Source organism: Gobio gobio, assembly GCF_949357685.1.
Source record: "Gobio gobio genome assembly, chromosome: 12".
NCBI lineage: Eukaryota > Metazoa > Chordata > Actinopteri > Cypriniformes > Gobionidae > Gobio > Gobio gobio.
In genome coordinates, this window is record NC_137105.1 from 22,012,918 (window position 1) to 22,033,736 (window position 20,819).

Sequence of the window (20,819 nt, forward strand, 5' to 3'; positions counted from 1 at the left end):
ATTATGTCACTCTTCAAGTGCAAGAGCTGTTGCCATGGTAACTAGTACTCTGCGAACTGAATGCTCATGATCTCCATCACAGTCATAAAACATATTAACAGAGTTTTCTTTATACTTTGAGAAAAAAGCCCCGATCCTGATTTGCAGATGGGTACAAAAGCTTGACATTTCCGATCCATTTACCCATTTTTGATAAGGTCTTGCATTCTTAGTAGAGGACATGTTTCTAAATTGCATAAAACTACTTAAGAATCAAGATAAATTGTGTCAGACAAGTCATATCAGTCTCCCCCCTTCCTCTCAGCACCTAACTAAAGGCTGTGAAACATCTGAGATGACCCTGCGGAGGAATGGCCTGGGCCAACTTGGCTTTCACGTTAACTATGAGGGTATTGTGGCAGAGGTGGAGCCGTACGGCTATGCCTGGCAAGCAGGGCTGAGGCAAGGAAGCCGATTGGTCGAAATTTGCAAGGTGGCTGTGGCAACACTTTCACACGAACAGATGATAGACCTGCTCCGCACCTCAGTCACTGTGAAAGTTGTCATCATACCACCCCACGAGGATGCCACACCTCGCAGGTAGGTCTTTGAGTGTCAATTAATGGTTTGATTCATTATTTCTTGACTGAATCCTGGTGAACAAGTAGCAATTATTTTTGTCAAGTAGAAAAGTAAACCAGTTATTCCAAGTTTTACAATAAGACAACAATACAAAACATTGTACCTTTGTGCCCACACATGCAAACCAAAATAGATGAGATCCGCCTTCCCAGTCTAGGCTTGCCTGCAGGCGCTGTGCCAACTTGAAGGTTATAATGATCAGGGTCTAAACTACAAATCATCAGATCCACCAGATTTGTATTTGCGTTGACTGGTCTTTTTTCTTTTTTTTAAACAGTGTGGGGGTGCATTATTATTATTATTATTATGATTATTATTATTATTCTTAGAAAACCTACCATTTCCATTTTCGACAGTTTATATTTTTATCTAAACTACAAACTGACACTTCTCTGTGTCTCTTCTGGGTTTTAAACAAACAAGAGGGAAAAATTAGGAATTGAGCTTGCATAGGAGATGCTTGACATAAATTGACAATTTATTACTTAAGTGCCCCTATTATGGATTTTTGAAAATTACATGTTGTGTGTAACATAGTTCTAAGTGAATGAAAACATGCAAAGTTTTAAATCTGAAAGTGCAACGTATATAAAGTTATTGTCTTTCAAAAAGAGTTGACTCTGAGTCAATTAAACAAATCTTTTTTTTTTAAACGAATCGCAACAGTTAAGTTGTGACATCGCCGTTTCGTTGTGACGTCAAGACAAAACATTAGCATATTGCCCATCTACTTTTTGCACGCGCATTGGGTTTCATATTGTGTAGGTCTCTGGCTAACTGTTAATTACTGTCTAATTACTGTCTTGCTGAAATAAATACCACTGTAAATCAGCTGTGGGCCACTATTATATAAAACTGTCTATTAATGCAGATTGTCTGTCATTCTTACTACATTGAGTAAAGATAAAGGATGGAGCAAGATTTGTTTTGCAAACTTTAACGTTAACTTGCATCAGTCATTCACGTTAGTGCTGGGCTAACGTATGCTCCGTTATTGATACAGTTCCCGCATGTGCACTGCAATAAATTAGCACCACACAAAGGTTCTTCCGAAATACGCGTTGTACGCGGTAGACCAATCACAACAGACTAGGGCATCTGACCAATCAGAGCAGAGTAGACTTGCGGAAAGAAGGGATTTAGAGAGACTGATTCAACCATCCATCGAGTCGTTTGAGAATCATTGAACATTGTGGTGATGTGCAATGTATATTATGAGAAAATAAAACCTTTGATGCGTTAAACCTGTTTTTGGAGACCTCCAAAACTAATTCAGGAAACTTTAAAATGGCATAATAGGGGCACTTTAACCTCCTTAGCTCTGGGACCATTTTTTCAGGATTTCTGCTTGGATTTGGCCTCCCCAAATTTAAAAGCTTCCCATACCCACATACAGTGGTCTAAATACAACATTTTTTGTGTCATTTTACAGGAAACCATTAGCAGTTACATAAAACACTGCTAAAAGTGATAAACATTTTAGTATATGTTGTCTATGGTCCCAGAGTAATTTAGTGTAAATAAGTTATGTTGTGTAAAACAAATGCCAAAGTGATGCATATCTCCAGAAAGTAGACATTCTAAGCTTTCAAATGGTACCATATATGAGGTCAGAGCTCCTCTACAGACATTTCAAATTTAAAGTATATATTTTACCTTATCAGGGTCTTTGGTGTTTAAGAGGTTAATGTAAAGTCTGCCTATACAGGCACATATTTGTGGCCTGTTTATGTTTATTCCAAGTTGGTTTTAATTACAGGGTTCAGTACTCAGTGGTTGTGCCCAATGAGAATTAAATTGAGAATGCCTTTTAAATTTCATTTTAATTCCTGAATTTGAATTGAGGTATCAACAGGATACAGAATTTAAATTTGAATTTAAGGAATACTCTTTTTATTTTTTTTAATTTTTTTTAAAGCTACACTGTGATATTTTCCCCCATCTAGCGGTTAAAAGGTATATGACCATCCAGCGAATATTAGTTTCTCTTCCTCTCAATTCCGATTTCGTTTTAACTCCTACGGTGGCCGATTTAGTCCAAGATTAATATGGCTTCCAGTTCGACCTCGTCCACATTCGACACGGTGCCATCGAGTGTTAAAACGCGAAAGGCGAAGCTTGAATTTACGGGTATGTCCCTCTTTGGCTAATGTACTTTCAAGATGGAGGGGCAACATGGCGACTCGCATTCGAACCCCTTACCCGTATGTATTTTCAATGGCATATTATAAACTTACGAGAATACTTTATTACTTGAAAGAAGTAAATATACATTAATGAGCACATATCTTTTTGAAAGAACTAAGTGTTTTTAGCTAAGAATAAACTAAAAAAGTTACACAATGTAGCTTTAAAGAAATTAATACTTTTTTCAGAAAGGATGCATTAAATTGATCATAAGTGACAGTAATTTATTATCAAGTTATGTATACTTGTATACTTGTGTATATAGTAATTTATAATTTTACACAGATTCCTATTTCTAATAATTGCTTTTCTTTTGAATGGTTTCCATGAAAATATTAAACCGTACAACCATTTTCAACATTGATAATAATAAGAAATGCTTCTTGAGCACCAAATAAGCATAATTAGAATGGTTCCTGAAGGAGCATGTGACACTGAAGACTGGAGAGTTGGCTGCTGAAAATTCGTCTTTGCAACCACAGCAATAAATAATTAAAAAAAAAATATGAATTAAAATAGAAAAGTTATTTTAAATCACACTAATATTTCGCAATATTACAGTTTTTACTTAATTTTTGACCAAATAAATGCAGCCTTGGTCTTTCAAAAACATTTTTAAAAAATCGTACTTTAACCAAACTTTTAAACGGTAGTGTAAATAGCTAATTTCACCTTCAAGATCAAATCAAATGCTATTCATTACCACTAACTACCGAATTCATCGTCTTATAGGGGCTGTTCAGAACTGCATCGTATGCCAGTTGTTGAATACAAGGGCAGTAATGAGAGTGGCTCATTTGAGTACAAATTTCCTTTCCGGAGCAATAACAACAAATGGCAGCGCACCTCGTCCAGCCCACAGCAGTCCCTCACCGCCTCACCTCAGAGTCACAGCGGGACCCCGAACCGTGCCGTCAGTCTGGGGGCCAGCATGGGCAAGACCCTCTCTGCCGAACGGCCCGAAAGAGCTGCTGCCATACCCCGCAGTGTGTCCAGTGATGGCCGACCCTTGGACTCTAAAAGGTGTGTACGATAGCTGCTTTTACGGAGTAGAGCTTTTGTTAAGTTGCTCTTCCCCTTCATTTTTTTTTCTCTCTCGTTTATCTGTATTTGTGTGTATCGCTCTCTCTCTACCTCTTTCAGGATGTCTCCAGGTTCTGAGAACTATGCCCTGACCTCCTCTCTCATGTTGGGCCGCTCGCAGCACAACCGTAGTTCCCCCAGTAACCTCTCCTGTTCCAGTGACACAGGTTCAGGCTCTGCTCACTGGAGGCAGAAGTCCATGCCTGAGGGGTGAGACTCTACAAAAACACCTCCTCTAACTGTCTACCTTCTCTTCATCCTTGGTTTCTTTTGAGCTCTTAGCTGTCCATCCCTTAATCATCTAATCATCTCACTACTTTATCTGTTCAAGCTTTCACACAGCTTTTAATGGCAAGATGGCATTGATCGTAAAATGATGCATGTGATTGACAGCATATACATATTTATGTTTACATTATAGATTTGCACACAACAGGCACTCTCCTCTCCCAGCGGAGCGTCAAATGGTGCCAGAGGGAGGAAGCAGTGGCAAGTCGACCCCCAGCTGGCCCAGAGTGGAGGACAGCTCTGACAGACCACCATCAGGTCAGACCACACTCCATCAGTGATGAATTATTAAAGGCAAGGGGATTAAATGCAAGGTGTCTGAAAGTGAGGGGAGGAGGAGATCAATGAGGAAGCACTGCGGGAATGAATGAATGAGCTAAACAAATCTATTAACTGAATGAAATATTGAGAATGAATGGAGACAAAACTTCAGAAGAATGACAGTGAATATTTAAAAACAGACTTTTCTGAAGCGCATGATGACAGAAATAGTGCTTCTGATGTATTGTGGGTTTAGAGGCCCTCTGTGCTCGATATTTGAATGAACCGTGATTATAGACTTTGCTTCTAGACTCGTCAAAACATGATGCCATACATGCAAATCTCAAGACACAAAAAAGAAATTGTACTTTTTTTTTAAACAGTAACACTCCTCTTTACCAATTTCAAGCATTTCTTAGATCAGATGCTTTTGCGAACTCAAGTCAAAAATATTGTTTAGGTCATGGGTATCATTGCAGATTTTCAGATTTGATTAAATTCTGATTCACAAGCTTTTGATTTGAGTCGATTTGATTTGAATCTGATTAATTTAACCATATTTCAATTGTCCATTTTGCTTGCATATAAAATAATTTGTCTATTATTATTATACCGGGAACATTCTGACTTTTTACATTTAGAAAGATTACCAACAGGGCAGTTTAGGGCTGGGCGGTATATCGAGTTTGTACGATATATTTTTTTGAAATGATATGGAATGAGGCAATACCGTTTATATCGATATACAGTAGTTCGATATGAGCGCATCTGAAAAATAGCGAAGGACACAGAGTGAGCTGATGCAGGGAAAGTGCATAATCAAATCTGTCCTAAACATGACACATTCTTTATATTAAGGGCTTCAAAATAACTGGTAAGCTATTGTTAACAAGTAACTTGTTTAAAGCAGCTTGCTCTGTCAGATACTTGTGCTGACTGAGTCTGACAGATAAATACTTGCGCTGTTTAATGCGTTTGAGATGCGGTGCCTTCCTCAGTGCATAACTTACATTTCACAGGTATATTTTCCATCTGTAGATGTTAGAAAGTCATGCAAATATGTCCATTTCGCTGTCAGGAGAGGACGAGCCTTTGGCAAGTGAATCTCAGCTAAAATTCAGACTTCCGTGAACGAGCGACGCTGTCCCCATGGGCGCCAAACAGACGGAGCGCAATAGAATAGGAACGCAATAATTTTGACTAAAATATACATATTTCTAAAATATTTCTTGTTGGACAATAAATGTGCCATATGTGGAATTTTAAACCTACAAGTAAGTATATTTTTTGGAAGTGACTGTTATAATGGAGTAATAAAAAGTAGTGAATTTAAAAACAAAATCATTATTTTTGTTTTTAGATTGTAATGTTACAATGTTAGAATGTAATGTGATTTAAACCCCCTTTTAGAACATAATATATTGCATAGCCTACATTATTATATTTGTTTTTCATAGCCTTCAATATCAACATAGTTTGTAGGACATCATTGAGCAAGTGCCCCGTTCATTTGTGCCCCGTTCTGGCGAAATGAGTCGGAAGTCGTAACGTTCCATTCCATTTTAAGATGACATTTTTGGGCTTCTACATTTCTAAGCTTTTTGATTGGTTCTATGCAACGTTTAACACCATATTCGGAGAGCAGAGATAGTGACGTTTCAGGGATACCTGGAATATAGAGAAATGCTCAGAAGTGACGAGAGGAGGTGAGAAACGCAATGTTCATTTCCAGCGAATTTAGTAAAACTTTGTCAACTTTAATAGTCATTTAAATACCTTTACTCAATTATCTGGACTACGAAACGTTGGGAGATTATTTTTGAATGTCTGTTCTTTGAAATTAGCTAAAAAAGAAAAAAAAAAATTTCCACATTATCCGTATCTTAAAATGGAACATTGCGACTTCCGACTCATTTCGCCGGAACGGGTCACATTTTTTAAAATTAATACAGATTTTTTTTTTTTTCCTCAAATAGAAAAATGTAGAAACTGGGATATATACCGTATTTCAGTATTATTTGTATACTGTTATAGGTTTTATTAATATTTTGAATTAGCTTTTATTTTGTATATTCACTTTGTATTTTAATTGTATATGGCCCTATGAAATCCTTTTTTTCCGTTTTCATTTTTCTGGATTCCGTTTTCTTTTCTTTCTTTTTTTTCTCTGTTTAAATTTTTTTGGACCACATTTTAATGGTTAAATTAAATTTTAATAATCAAAAAGCATGTCTAATTAATTGAAATGATGAAATGTATACAATTTAACAACAATTTATTAAAAGTTTAACAGAAGGTTTTTTTTTTTTTTTTTTTTTTAACCAAATTCTGTCTTCTGTTTTCTGGATTCCATTTTAATGGATTAATTACATTTTAATAACCAGAAAGCATGTCTAATTAATTTAATTAATAAAAACAACAATTTATTTTATTTATTTATTTTTTGTTGTGTATTTTAATTTTGCTTGCAATCAAATGAAGGCATAACACATTAATTTAATTTATCTTTTAATCATATTAAATTAAATCTTAAACTTTTTGTCAAAGTCCTGCACAACAGAGCTTTACTGTTAAAATTAAAACATGGAAATGTTTTTATTAATCCTTAAAAAAATAAAGTATTAATAATAATTTATTTATTATTATTATTATTATTATTATATTTTTATTATTATTATTGCATTGAGACGTAGATAAATTCTATTGTACAACAGTACTATATTTCTGTCACAATTTCAAGTTAAACCGTACTTTTATTTTGACAAGATTCTTTGGAACTTTTATCTGGATTCCGTGATTTCATCCGCGCTTTCCGCAGGCCCTAATTAGGGCCCTAATTTATTTTAAGTTTTAGTGATTGTGGTTTTGTCATTTGATGATGACATAAAACCACAAATCATGTGGCTTTTTGAGGATAGGTGCACTATTATTTTACAAAGAGCTCGGACTTAGGATTTTTACCTGATCAGTGATAAAGTGGGCGAAAAAATTCCATAGGTTTGCATTGGAGGAAGGATCTGAGGATCAGAATATCAAAGAGACTTGAGGGTGAGCTCTTTTGACTTAGGACAGTAAGTAACCCTTTAGAACACCTTAGCAACCGCATAGTAATGTCCCAGCAACCACCCACGACACCTAAGCATAGTGGCGGCCACACGGGCAAGCACCACTCACATTCACTTGAAGATATGTAAAAACCTAGTCTTTCTTCTCAAGTGCTTTCATTAGAAAACACTGAAAGTGACACTGTCTTAACCCAAGAGCTCAGGGAAATGCATTAAAGACGTGCTAGCATGAAAACCAATGCAATGAAACTCTCCTTCTTAGGGTGCTTGTTGCTATGCTGTAGGCTTTGTTATCCCATATTTCCACCTGCCATTGATGGCTTCGTTTTTTTTGGGGGGGGCACTTGTTTTTGCCAGCAGCTCGGCTCAGTTTGGTCTTCTCACCCTTCTAACACACAGCAGATCATCTGATCCTTCCCTCCCCCTGAATATCTCTCTCTTGTATAACCGTGGTCAACCTTAGAGCGCTCAATAGATCAAGCATTGCCTTTGAAAGTAAGCTGTGTCCAGTGAAAGGCAGCAAACATAAACGGTGTCTCTGAACAGCAGGCTGTGTATGGGTTCAAGCAAAGACAGAAATACCTCCTCTTTCCCGCTGGTACGGTTGTGTAAGCAGCGCTTTGTGTCCCTCTAGCACCCCCCCCCCCCCGCACCCCCCCCCCCCACACACACACACACACACACACACACACACTCTCACTCTTCAAGGTCCAAGTGTGCTGTGACTCACACTACCACCCCCTTTCTGCGTATTTTTCTTGTTTCTCTTCCTCGTTCCATTCCTCTGCTTCTCCACATGTCTCCTGTTTTTGACAGGAATATTCCCGTGTTTTTTGTTTTTTTTAAGACTGCAGGACTGCAGGCAGTCTTATGCTGCCTCCACTGTGTGTGTCTGTCTGTCTGTCTCTCACTTTGTCTCTGTTTATGTCCCTCTTTTGTATATTTCTCTGTAACCATCTCACTGTTTTCAGCTTCTCTGACTGTTGTGGTCAAGCGGCCCACCTCCACACTCTCTTGACCCCTCTTAGCTCTGCTATGTGGCCTCTCGGAGACTCGGATGTTAATAGCAGGGTCCAGCCCACATAAAACACATCAAAACACATCTGAGCAGTTTGGCCCAGTAAGCCTTATGACCCGTACTGTAAATGTTACCACAGCCTAGAATTATATGCCGCTCTCATGATTGCAGTCGACTGTTTGGAGAATGAGAGGTCAGTCGCCAAATTCTGACTATGTCGGTTTTGCCTTTTGGGGTGGCTTATATTTGTAAAGATTAAAATTTTAGACCCAAAGAACCTTAACTTAAATAAACTTAAATAATAGAAATTTTGTAAAAAAGTAATGTATATTTATAATTAATTATATATATACAGTATACAGCTCTGGAAAAAATTGAGACCACTTAACATTGAGAAATCAATGTTAAGTGGTCTCTTAATTTTCCCAGAGCTGTATATAATCTATTTTATATAGATATTTTAAAACTATTTAATCAAAGACAATTTAGTTATGCACCACTAAATCTAACAAAAATTGCTAAAAACCCGTTCTATTAGTAAATTAATTGAATGGTAATATAAAAATCCCACCAGTCAGAATCTTAGGATGTGCAAAAATAACTACAGAAGAATTCATCAGCTTTAGATCTAAATAATGCAGAAATTGTTCAAATTAGAGGAAGACAAATACAAGAAGGTGAAAGAGGAAGAGAAGGAGGAGGAAGGCCGATAAAACCTTATTCTATGAGCTATGTTCTACTATAGTTGACCATAGCTATATTTGTACGCGAGTAGTTTTCGGAACTATGTTTGAGTTACAATTCTTATCACCCGACATCTGTGATTTCATGTACAGATTGAGATGGGACTAACATCTCCATGTTTATTACAGAGATGGAAGTGTGTTTTCTAGATGTGCGCGTTATGGAAGGTCATGTGCTTGCGGACATCACGTATGATTATGTTTGTTGTTGTTTTTTCCTTCTCTGAATTACCTATTGATACAACTTGGTTGGCTGTTAATAATCCCACATAAGTGGCCAGAGACATCTAGACAAGTATCTTCTTACTTGACACTGATATTAAAATGGACAGTGTTTGCAGTTTCCTTGATTTGGCTCTTTTTATTAGTAAATTTTTTTCATTAGATATCATCCATATTGAAATTAAATGAAAGCATGCGATAGATTGGTGTCCAAATGGTAGCTCAGCTAGGTCAAAAACTTGTGGAGAAGCGTTAGGATGATACAATGTCGCCAAACACAGACATTCACATTCGGACTGGATTAGATTTCTCCAAGGACTGTTGAGTTTCCCGAAAAACAGTAGGTAATTTGCCCTGGAATGTTTAATGAGGTTGTGTGAGGAAAAACACACAATGCAGATTCGGACAGGATTAAAATGACAAAGTACACCTGTGCAACATGAATTTCTGTAATGTCCTCCATGAAAACTAGTCTCGTCCAAATAGGGCTCATGTCTTTTTTTCCTATGGAAGGCTGGAAGGTATATGACAAATTCGTATGAAGCATACAGGGGATACTTTTGCCATTTCTGACAATATTTTTATGATGCTCATTCACATCCAAAACTTTTACTTTTCCCCAGTAGCTTCTATATACGTTTCCTGAAATTATGTTCCATATCTCTAAAGTAGTCATGTTAGCACAAAAATGTATATCCAGGAAATAATTTGAATTGAGAAAAGAGAGTTTGATTTCGTCTTAAAAGATTGTGGTTTGTAGAGTTCTGAGATGCTGGAAGGTATTATTATTCTGAAAAACAAACAAAACTCTGCTTTGAATAGCTAAAGGGAGGTAGAGGCAGGAAGTAGGGTGTCAAGAGGGGAAGGAAAGCCTTTTCATAAAGCTAGAAAGGAATTACCCCCCTCTGACAAAGCAATGTTGCAGTGGCTCAAGCATGAATACAAACTGGCTTTATTTTCCTTATATTATTAAAGCTTTTTTTTAAATGTATGCCCATGTCTAATCGATTATGTCTTAAAGCCTGTGTAATCAGTCTGTGAACTGTAACACACAGTCTCTGATGTTTTAGGATCATTTCAAGTCTGTGCATTTTCTTACATTCTCCTTCCTGTCCATCCACCCCCTCCCCCTTCTGAAGTCTGTGTACTTTAATTGTTTGTACCATCTATTTTTGTTATGCTGGCCATTATGTAACTGCCAACAATTACACAATAGTTTCTTTTACACTCACTGTCCTGTAATGAATCAGCACAGACTGCATAAGCTATATTGGCCAAATCTGATTTCTTTGAGATAAAATTGTCTGATTTTATTTCAAGGACTGTGCGTCAAGGTGTGTGTTTGTTTGTTTGTTTGTTTGTTTGTTTGTTTGTTTGTTTGTTTGTGTGTGTGTGCACACATGTGAACTTTGGGCTTTGTTTATGACATTTCTTATCTAAATGAGTCTCAAGTGTGTCCGTTTCCTCCCTGCTGTTGTGCCCTCATTTTCAGTATTCACCAGAGTGTTTTTTTCTGTTAAGTACTGTCTAAATGTCCTGTTTTCTAATGCGCACTCTTATCTTCTGTAGATGCTCCAGTCACTAAGTCTAGCTCATCCTACTCAGGCGGCCCACGCATCCAGAGACAGGAGCAGGTTATTCACCTTTCACCCAAGAAAGGCAGCCAGGTGGGTTCTCAACTGCTGCATATAACCGCTCTTAAAAATGGTGCCCCATGGTACCTCTTCACTAAAGGAGCTTTAAGTGGCGAGCATTACCATATAATACAACAAACAGTAGTTTGTTAACACTTAGATAATATATTTCTTCAGAAGGATGGTCAAAAGCACCATTTTTATGACTGAGGGGGGACTATTTTGACCAGAAATCAGCCCTAAGCACCCTATTAATAGCAGAGCAACGCAAAGAATTCAACTCAGAACACTTTAGCAGCTGTCTGTAACATATTCATCATAACACTACTGTTCAAAAGTTCAGGGTCTATAAGATTACATTTTTTTGGAGGAAATAATTTTATTTTTATTCTGCAAGGATGCATCAAATTGATTGAGTGAATGAATAGACATTTATAATGTTACAAAATATCTCTCTCTTTTTTTTTTAGTGCTGTTCTTTTTAGCTTCATATTCATAAAAGAATCCTGAAAAAATAGTAGTTATGGCTGCTGAGTTTTGCCATCACAGATATCAAAATATGTTAAAATAGAAAAGAGTTATTTGAAGTTGTAATAGTGAGCATAAGAGACTTCCTGCAAAAAACAAACAAAAAGTATATGAGAAAATGTACTCTTTGGCAAGGCAAGTTTATTTATATAACACATTTCATACACAATGGTAATTCAAAGTGCTTTACATAGAAAAGGTATTAAAATAGTGATAAAATATGCATAAGAAATAAAAATTCCATGTATAAGAAATAGAAATAAAAATAACAAAACTAAATTTGGGGTTCCCCTGTCTGAACAGAACAGTCAGAGATTTTCAGTTCGTGAGACACACTTGTCTACCTGATTCGGGGCGCCCCTGTCTGAGATGAAAGAGATGGAGCAGGTTTGCGGCGCCCACTGGACTGTCTCACACAGATCACGGATCCAGGGACGTGCCCCTTTAGGGGTAGTGCTACACCAATGAGCCCCCCTGTATTAGACGCATATCTTGCGCTGTCTCCAAACGCGTTAACCGTTGCCCGTAGTATCGTGGCGTGCTATCAGCGACTTCTTATACCTTTTATTCCAATAAAACACTTAGTATAATTAATCCTCACTCCTATCGAAGTGAGGCTCTTCCGCTCTCCTTACCCAATCTCTTCCAGTCAGATAGCCCTAAAACTTGCTCACCGTCTCACTTCCCAATTCTTTCAACTGCTCCAACCAGACAGCCTTAACCAAAAATAAATAAAATCTTAACCAAAAAATAAAAACAAGGATCTCCTCTGAGATTTTCGGTTCGTGAGACACACTAGTCTAAAGGCTTTGTATTCAGTTTTGATATGGTTTTGAAAACACTATTTTTAAGAACGGTTTTAAATCAATTACTCTGACAATGTATTGTTGTTTAAGCATCAAGTGAAATATATCATGAATCATTATTTTATAAAAATCCTCAAGTTTGTGGAACCACACAACATATTACAACCTGAGCAAACTCTTTGGTTTATTTTTTTGTGCATGTTAGTTGCACCACACTTTGTTGGTCGACATTGATTTCGCACATCATTTATTAATAAGCAGTAACGCTGTTTGTTAACATATTTTCTAAGAAATACTGTGCCTTAGCATTATGGTGGACAATCAAGTTTTCTTATCCATTTTAACTCTGTGAAATACATGACGTTTCCACAACCATTTCCTTTCCCATTACAGTCTGAAGGTCTGTACTCTCACTCCAGCAGTAATACGCTCTCCAGTACCACTTCTAGTGGGGGTCATAGCGATGACAAGTGGTATGATCTGGGTAGTGGAGGGATTGGAGAGCAGCCAGAATCTGAGCCGAATGGTCTGGGTGGCGGTGGCTACCTGCAGGGTGCTTCAGCTGACAGTGGCATCGATGCTACATCATACGGGCCCACCCATGGGAGTTCTAGCTCTCTGCTGGCTGTGGGAGCTGCTGGAGCCAGAGAGAGAGCCCCTTCACCCTGGCACAGCCCCACAGAAGGGAGCCGGAGGGTGCTTGAGAGGTCCCCTCCCGCTGCAGAGTCCCCAGTGTCCCCTGCTGATGCGCCGCCTACTACCCGAAGTCCACCGACACATCTACTGGTCCGGGATGGCAGTTCTTACAGTCTGAGTGACATGGGCTCCCATTCTAGGTATGCTTGGATTCACTTTTTAAAGTTTTGGATTAGCAAGCTACAACCTAGCAAATACTCAAAACTCCCCAGCCTAGGCAATGCCCTTGCAACCTTCCAGAACATTTTAGCAACACTCTGGCGACAACACACTACATCTTAGCATTGTGATAGTGGGCTTTTTTCTTTATTTCTTTATCTAGTAATAGCCAGAACACCTTAGGTGTACCCTAACAACTGTATAGCAGCACCATGGTAACCACACAACACACATCTTTGCATTGTGGCAATGGGTTTATTTGATTTGGGCAAATAACCAGCCATCAATACCCAGAACACCTTAGATTTCCCTTAGAACACCACATTATAATTTCTCTAGAAACCACCCAGAACACCGTAGCAACTGTGTAGCAACACCCTGGCAACAAAACCCATCTTAGCATTGTGCCATTGAGTTTTGTTTGGGCAATACATGTTTATCTATCCAGAAATGTGCTCCAGAGTTTGGATGTTAGTTTCGCTTGTTTCAATTCTTTGATTTACTGTATACATTTTTTTGTAGTAGAATGTGCGCTATTTTTCTAGGATATTTATTTTCTGAGACAGTCTAGACATGGTTTACCATTATCTGGCCCTCAGCTCACGTCACTCTGTCAGCCCTGCAGTCTTGAGCTCCAGCCACAGCTCCCCACGTGAAGAGTCTTCCTCGGCCACCTCCCCCTCCTCCTCTTCCTCCCAGAGCTCGGTGTCACCTGGCCCTAAGAGTTTCTATCCTCGTCAAGGGGCCACTAGCAAGTACCTGATTGGGTGGAGGAAACCGGGCAGCACCATCAACTCTGTGGACTTTGGGGACACGCGCAAGTAAGCAAAGGAGCTTGGCTGTGTGGATGATGGATGGTTAAAAGATGTGTGACTGGATTGTAAAGATATGAAGGAGAGATGCTTGAAAAGATACACACAGGGAAACGGTCACAACAAGTTCAAGTTCATAAATCATGGACTAGTTGCAGTCTTGCTAGATAAATTTGTCACACATTGTTTTATAGACAGTTAATGTTCTATAGTTGGGTTTGCTCTGACCTTCCTCTTAAGTGGCAATAAATCTATGTAATCTTTCTGTCAAAAGTGTAATATTTTTGTCAAAAGAGGGTTTACGTTTTGTTTTCCTCTTGCATTTTAGTTTTTTACTGATACATGACTGCCACCTTCTGGAGAGGGACAGTAATAACAGTAAAACGGAATCGGTGCATATTGATCCTGTAAATAAGGAAATGATTGGCTTAGAATTGACAGTGTCAAGGATTTGATGTTTTAATCCAAAATCTTGCATTATGCCCCCCCCCCCCCCCCCCCCCCCCCCCTAGAAGAGCACAGGGTGAGGGGGCAGACCCTGGGTCTTCTCAATCCAGGCCCTCTCTTAGGGATCTGCACTCTCCTCAAGCCATGTGCAAGTCCACAGTGGAAGATGATCTAAAGAAACTCATCACGTCAGAAAGTCCCTCATCCAGTCAACACAAGGAGAAGGTACCTCATCAAGTCAAAATGAAAGCCAAGTATAGTAATCCATACTTTGAATTTGTCCTCTGCATTTAACCCATCCGAGTTAGTGCATACATGATGGTTTAACCCTGCCAAATTTAACAAATATATAATTATTTATATACATTTCAGAAATAATTATTTTTATTTTGCAATAAAATGTTCTTCGCACAGCAAACCTTTTAATTATTATTATTTTTTTAAATCACAATTTTTATTAGAAAAACTAAATGATCAAATATGAGGATTACTGTAATACAGGGTCACTAACTGCAATCATGTATCCCTTTCCTCTTCTTCCGTGCAGTCCTCCTCCTCAGGTCTTGCAAGCTCAGGGCGGCGTTCTCTGCAGCGCACACTGTCAGATGAGAGTATATACCGGGGTCAGCGGCTGCCGTCTTTGGGAGATTCAATTCTGGAGCAGGCTCTGGCCAGTGACGTGCTCTTCAGCTGCTCTACCCTTCCACGATCACCGACCACCCGTGGCGCCCCACTGCGAAGACCTTCCTACAAAATGGGCATCAAAATGCATGGTGAGAACCTGTCATGATTGGGTCATAGTGCCATTACAGGGTAGCACAATATATAGAGAAATGTCCTGAAAATGCAAAATATCATAGAACAAATCTAATAAGCCTGGAGTCCTCAACAGGGGGTCTGCGACAGTACCGCAGGGGCTCCACCAATTACTGTTTGATTTCAAACCAATTTTAGTGAAAAAATTTGAAACAAAATGTACAACTTCAAAGCTACATTCAGCTGAGTCTTTTATTGTCTTGGAAGTTTTCATTTAGTACCACAAGTTATGAAAAAGCATTTCAATCCCCTAAATTTCCCCATTATGTTGTGTAAGATGCACACTCCACAATCTCTAACTGGGCAAAAGCACTCAATCACACACATGCGCACACACAGGCCACCTCACGTTTTCTCATTGGCTGTGTTAGGTGACCTCTCAGCGTCTGACACCTCTCTAGCAGACCTGCACGAGCGGCACAGGCTGCCTCCTCCTGAACTGGGTCTCATGCCTCTCCCGGACACGGACACCGACAGCGGCCTGGACTGGACTCACCTCGTGGATGTTGCCAATGCTTTCGAGGGTGAGAGAAGACCACAGCGCAGTGAGCCCATTTCTCTTCTCTTTATCTGTCCTCCTCAGCTATGTCACTGCTTTGCACAATCCACCTGTCCGTCTTCTGTAAGAAGGAGGTTTTTATTTGATTAATTCACATATTAAGTTGTTTCTTCAAATATGGGCACTTTCATATGCCAGGGGTTGAATGTTAAAGCTATACAATGTAATTTTTTTTTTTTTTTTATAAAACCTAACCAAATGTTATTAATGCAGGATATTGCTTGCATGCATCATTCACCTCTGAGTGTCACGATATCAGTGCACGGTGAAAAGTAGCTTCGGCTCTACATTTGACATGGATTAAGAAAAACGGCAATCCTCCGCAAGACGCATACAGCTTTGTAGTTTTTTGTTTAGTTTTAGTCTTTTCAACTAACTTATTTGAGTTCGTTGCCTAGTTAGTTAGTCTTATATTTCTATTTTATCTCATTTCAAACTTTATTTCAATTACTGAAAACAAGCTGTATGAATAGTTTTTGTTTTAGCTAACAATAACACTGATTGCTTGCAATTATGATTCATGAAATTAGCATTAGACCATTTTATCCCAAAAATGCTATTTCCATCAGTATCATTTCCACCAGAGTGTTATCAAACAGCAAACACCGCACATACTGTATGTGGAGAGAATGGTGCTTGTGATGGGAATGTTCATTAAAAATGACATTCTCCTTTGACTGTAAAATTAAATAGCCTAATGAGAGTGTGAAATGTGTTTAATTAATAATGGGGAGTTTTATTTCTAAAGGATCATAACGCAATGCCAAAAGTGCCCATAGTTGAAGGAACACCCATTACTGGGGTTTATGACGTTAAGGATTTATCCATTTTGTGCGATGATATAATGATGCTGAATTTGCTGAAACGTAAGGATTTAGAATAATGAGTGAAATGCTGTTACATTAATGGGAATGTCCCTTGAGGGCTTGCACTGGTGGGCAGATGTCTTGGAATGTGCAACTGTGTTAAGCTGGAGGTGCTGCTTTATCGTATGCCTAATAATGCCTTCACAGTTAAATTAATCTCTTTCTCTCAACTCCATCACTCTGTTCTCCTCCCATTCTCCTCTCAGTGCAAAGAGGGTTTATGTTTAGTTCTCAGGACGTCAGTCAGAGAGGAGAGTCTTCACTCAGTCCTCAGCATCTAGAGCTGCACCCAGTGCCCCACACCAGACTCTCCCCCAGGTACATCCACTACCCTCTCATTTCTCAGCTTTTTCCTAATAGTCCAACAAATAATGTGTCATTCGTATTGTGTATGTGGTTTCTTAGTTATGTTGTAGTTTCTTGCATATGGCATCCTTTTTGTCCTAACTCTGGTTCTTCTGTTAGTGAGGGGCCTTCAAGCTACAGTGGGAAGGTTTCTCAGCTGGAGGCTTTGGTTAAGATGTTGCAGGAGGACTTGAAGAAAGTGAGTTGAACTTATACAATATTCAGAATGGCCTCTTTGGCCTATTAAAGGTTAAATAAATCAGGAATATTTGACAGCCATTGAATTATTGAAAACCAATGCACACCTGTGGTGAGGTCTGTCGCTAGAATTTCCAGGGCTCTAATACTGTTTATTGTATTAGACCCTCCACACACTTGGTTGAAATTGTTGTCCGAGGGTGTCAGTTAAAGTTCAGGCCTTCAGGAATCATTTCCACCTTTCCCTCCTTGATGGCCCTGCTTGTGGTGGTTATGCACCAGCAATGTGTGAAGCATTCATTTTCAACAATTCATCAGATTGTAATCAGGAGTGTTTTTCAGATAGGGATTTTAAAGTATTTAAGAGTTATGAGCCAAAAATCAGTACAACCAATACAAAAATGTAACTTAACATACAAAAGTACTTAACGGAAAGAATAACAATATAATGCCATGAAGACTATGGAGAAATATAAAACGATTAATTTAAAGATTATCGCTTAGTGATTCTCTGATTGGTGGAGATTTCTCTGCAGAATCATGGGTAATGTCATTTTTCACCAGAAATTCCAGCGTTGAGCATGATTATTTGAAAAATAAGTTGAAATAATGCTGGCTGACAACTTTGATTAACAACCTTGCAGCTCACAGTAAGTCTAGTTTATAAGTAAGTAATGGAGAGAATGAAGGGGATTTTTACTTCATACGAAGCTGTAATGAACGACTGTGATGGACTTTGAATGATTCACTTTGAAACATCAGAATTAGAGTCTCTTTGCCTTTTATTTTTCCTAGATAAAACGTGGTTGATAATTTGCTTGGAATAGTAATGTATTTTGCTTTTTGTATTGCATTTACAACCTTAGTAACTGTTGTAAACAGGAGCTCTGTCGATATTTAGTGTATTCAACCTCACGTTTATCATTCCCTCACTATGTTTTTCTTTTCCTCCAGGAAAGGGAAGAGAAATTAAAACTGCAGGCCCAAATTAAGAGGCTTTGGGAGGACAATCAGAGGCTGCAAGAAGAGTCTCAAAGCTCTGCTGCCAAGCTCAAGAAGTTCACAGAGTGGGTCTTTAACACCATCGATCTGAACTGAGCCATCTTCAGAAGATGGTCAAGATCAATAGACTTCTCGAGGACCAGACAGACATAGGAGTGACTTTTACTCCCATGTGTGACCGGATTGAGAATTGTCCATTCATAATTCAACACAATTTGATATTCACATTAGCATTCCTCTACAATCTCTCAACACATCTGCGGTGGCATGGCTCAAAGTCAGGGAAGGGCAAAAATACAAATCTTTAGCCCTATTCTGTGATTACTTCTCCATTCTAGATCTCTCGGGACATCATTAGAAGTGCCCACAGGAGTAACCAGTAACTGGCTGTTATGCCAGCCTCTGCCTTCCAGGCTGTTCCATTCTTGTCCCTTCTGTGCCCTACTTAAAACTGACAACCTGACATTCGGTTCCAGTCATTTGGACCGTACTACAGCCCTGCCCCATGAAGACCCCCGGCCTCAGAGCCCGAGTATCCACATTTCAGCATCTAGCTCCATGTCGTGAAATTTTGCGGCGTCATTGTGGTTTTGGAGTTTGTGCCTGTCTGCATGTTCTGGCGAAAACGATCTACAACGCCATGTGCCGCCCTGCTCTTCGGATAACATTTGCATTTCAAAAAAAGGAACGCACCTTTTTTTCTGAAGGTGGCATGAAGTGATTTGCTCATAATGAAGTCAAAACTCGTGTTGTGTTGTGATGTTTCATCTCAACATCAATCGAAGCAATAGCAGGGTGTCAGAATCCTAGTCCTAAAGACTGGACATGCGTAAAACATGATGACTTTGGCAATATTCTGCCTTGATTCCTCTCGAGTACATCTCAAGTCTGTGGTACGAACACTGATGATCCTACAAGTCTGGAATTTAAGGACATGTCTTATTTCGGGAACAGTTGAGTTATTTATTTCATTTATGTTACGAGTAAACCATTTCGATTCTCTATGCGTGCAGTGCAACGGACATCTGTGAATAGTGTTGATTTCGGAAGGGGATGTCACTTCTTTTTGGAATTTGTTTTTATTTTTGGTATTATTTTTTAGTAGAGTTCTGCCTGAGCCGCAGTATCTTTTGTTGTGCAAGTTGTGGTACCCTAGTCTGCTATTGTGTTGCTTTAGTGCCATCTAGTGGTAATAAGTGATCGTCTCACTTGACTTCAGCTCTAATCTATTCCAGTTTGTTTCCATGTTGCCTATACACACTCATAGCGATGGAAACCTTCCATTCAAACAAGAGATAACGCTGTAAAAAGCAGACACACGGGTATTGGATTCAATATCAGGGATGAGAGGAGGTGCCTTTCTGAGAAAAGGGGGGAAAAGGATGGAGCCTTTTCAGAGTCGTATCTGAACGCATAACAGGAGACTCTTGAAAGATGCAATGGGTTGCTTGCAGGAGCTAGCCTCAGAAAGAATGCACTCACACGGTGTCAGATCTTGGGTGCTTTGACCGGCATTGCGCAAAGAACGCGGAACCAGAGGGACGGCTTAGTTAAGAGACGGCTTCACTGTCTGGGATCAATAATATTGAACAACTACCCTGTAATCTCACACCCGGTTATAGCACTTTGCCCTTGTTGTCATTTTCTCAGTCCCTCGTCCAAACATAGCGGCATTCCCAGAGCAGAAAGGTCAGGCGTCAAAGACCAAACATCCTGCCCCTACTTAAATCACTGACCCAAGTAATGTATATTGTATAGATCTCCTCCATTATACTGTTTATACTCTTCAGGAAGCACTAGCTGGTTTCTCAGTATAATGAATAGTATAGTCGATTTCTGGATACTTCACATATTATGAAGAAGATGTGCACAATGGATCCGGAGGTTACTTCGATTTGAGTTTGCGAACAGTCAGCAGCCATAATCGATTCTGTTCTAGGAATCACTCGAAGTGTCTCAGAAAGTGCCTCCCGATACCCGCAGAGAACGGAACACTAAGAATGCCAAACTTCTGCCTCGGTCAAAAGTCCCTGTCAACAGGGACGACCCGCACAATGTGGAGGACGACATGAGATTATTAGTTTCATTTCTAGGTTTTGCTGCCTCAGTCAGGAGGGTGAAACAAGAGCATCAAACTCCTTACCACTGCTATTTATTCTCACATCACTCCACTCTAGTTTGGTATTCATTCTCCCAACATTCTCAATCCTTTATCATTTTTAAATGCATAACTGGTTTTGTTCAAGGTAAATATTGATGACTGTGGGAATGTGAATTTTTTTTTTTAATTCATTCTCTATCTTCTATCTTTGTTCTTAGCCTTCTGATTTAAATTTCTTTGCACTGTTTTTTTGTTTTGTTCTTTTTTTCATTTTGTATAAATCTATTGCTATTCGTTTATGGACATGCATAAACATATGGCTCTTGATGTTGCTTCTTGTTCTTGCGTATGCAGTCACTTTT

General features: G+C 38.9%; 1 protein-coding gene and 1 long non-coding RNA gene across 5 annotated transcripts in view; one reads left to right on the forward strand and one right to left on the reverse strand.

The window, feature by feature from the left end:
• The window catches only part of sipa1l1 (signal-induced proliferation-associated 1 like 1), a 102,883-nt gene that overhangs the window by 81,820 nt on the left and 244 nt on the right, over positions 1-20,819 (forward strand). Inside the window, exons 9-21 of one of the 4 annotated variants that reach the window (XM_079831429.1) lie at positions 305-579; positions 3,541-3,831; positions 3,952-4,101; positions 4,313-4,437; positions 11,058-11,155; positions 12,850-13,292; positions 13,911-14,132; positions 14,636-14,795; positions 15,118-15,343; positions 15,758-15,931; positions 17,018-17,129; positions 17,277-17,355; positions 18,309-20,819. The exon at positions 18,309-20,819 is cut by the window's right edge and continues 244 nt beyond it. In XM_079831429.1, the coding sequence (XP_079687555.1) occupies positions 305-579; positions 3,541-3,831; positions 3,952-4,101; positions 4,313-4,437; positions 11,058-11,155; positions 12,850-13,292; positions 13,911-14,132; positions 14,636-14,795; positions 15,118-15,343; positions 15,758-15,931; positions 17,018-17,129; positions 17,277-17,355; positions 18,309-18,452 (2,499 nt within the window). In that variant the 3' untranslated portion in view covers positions 18,453-20,819. The remainder of the gene's footprint in view (positions 1-304; positions 580-3,540; positions 3,832-3,951; positions 4,102-4,312; positions 4,438-11,057; positions 11,156-12,849; positions 13,293-13,910; positions 14,133-14,635; positions 14,796-15,117; positions 15,344-15,757; positions 15,932-17,017; positions 17,130-17,276; positions 17,356-18,308) is intronic. The other 3 variants (XM_079831430.1, XM_079831431.1, XM_079831432.1) reach the window with 3 other exon arrangements.
• LOC307135215 overlaps positions 15,190-20,819 on the reverse strand; it is a 14,607-nt gene continuing 8,977 nt past the window's right edge. The window contains exons 3-4 of the long non-coding RNA XR_013817646.1: positions 15,736-16,006; positions 15,190-15,317 (exon numbers count right to left, since the gene is read on the reverse strand). This is a non-coding gene — a long non-coding RNA (uncharacterized lncRNA). The remainder of the gene's footprint in view (positions 15,318-15,735; positions 16,007-20,819) is intronic.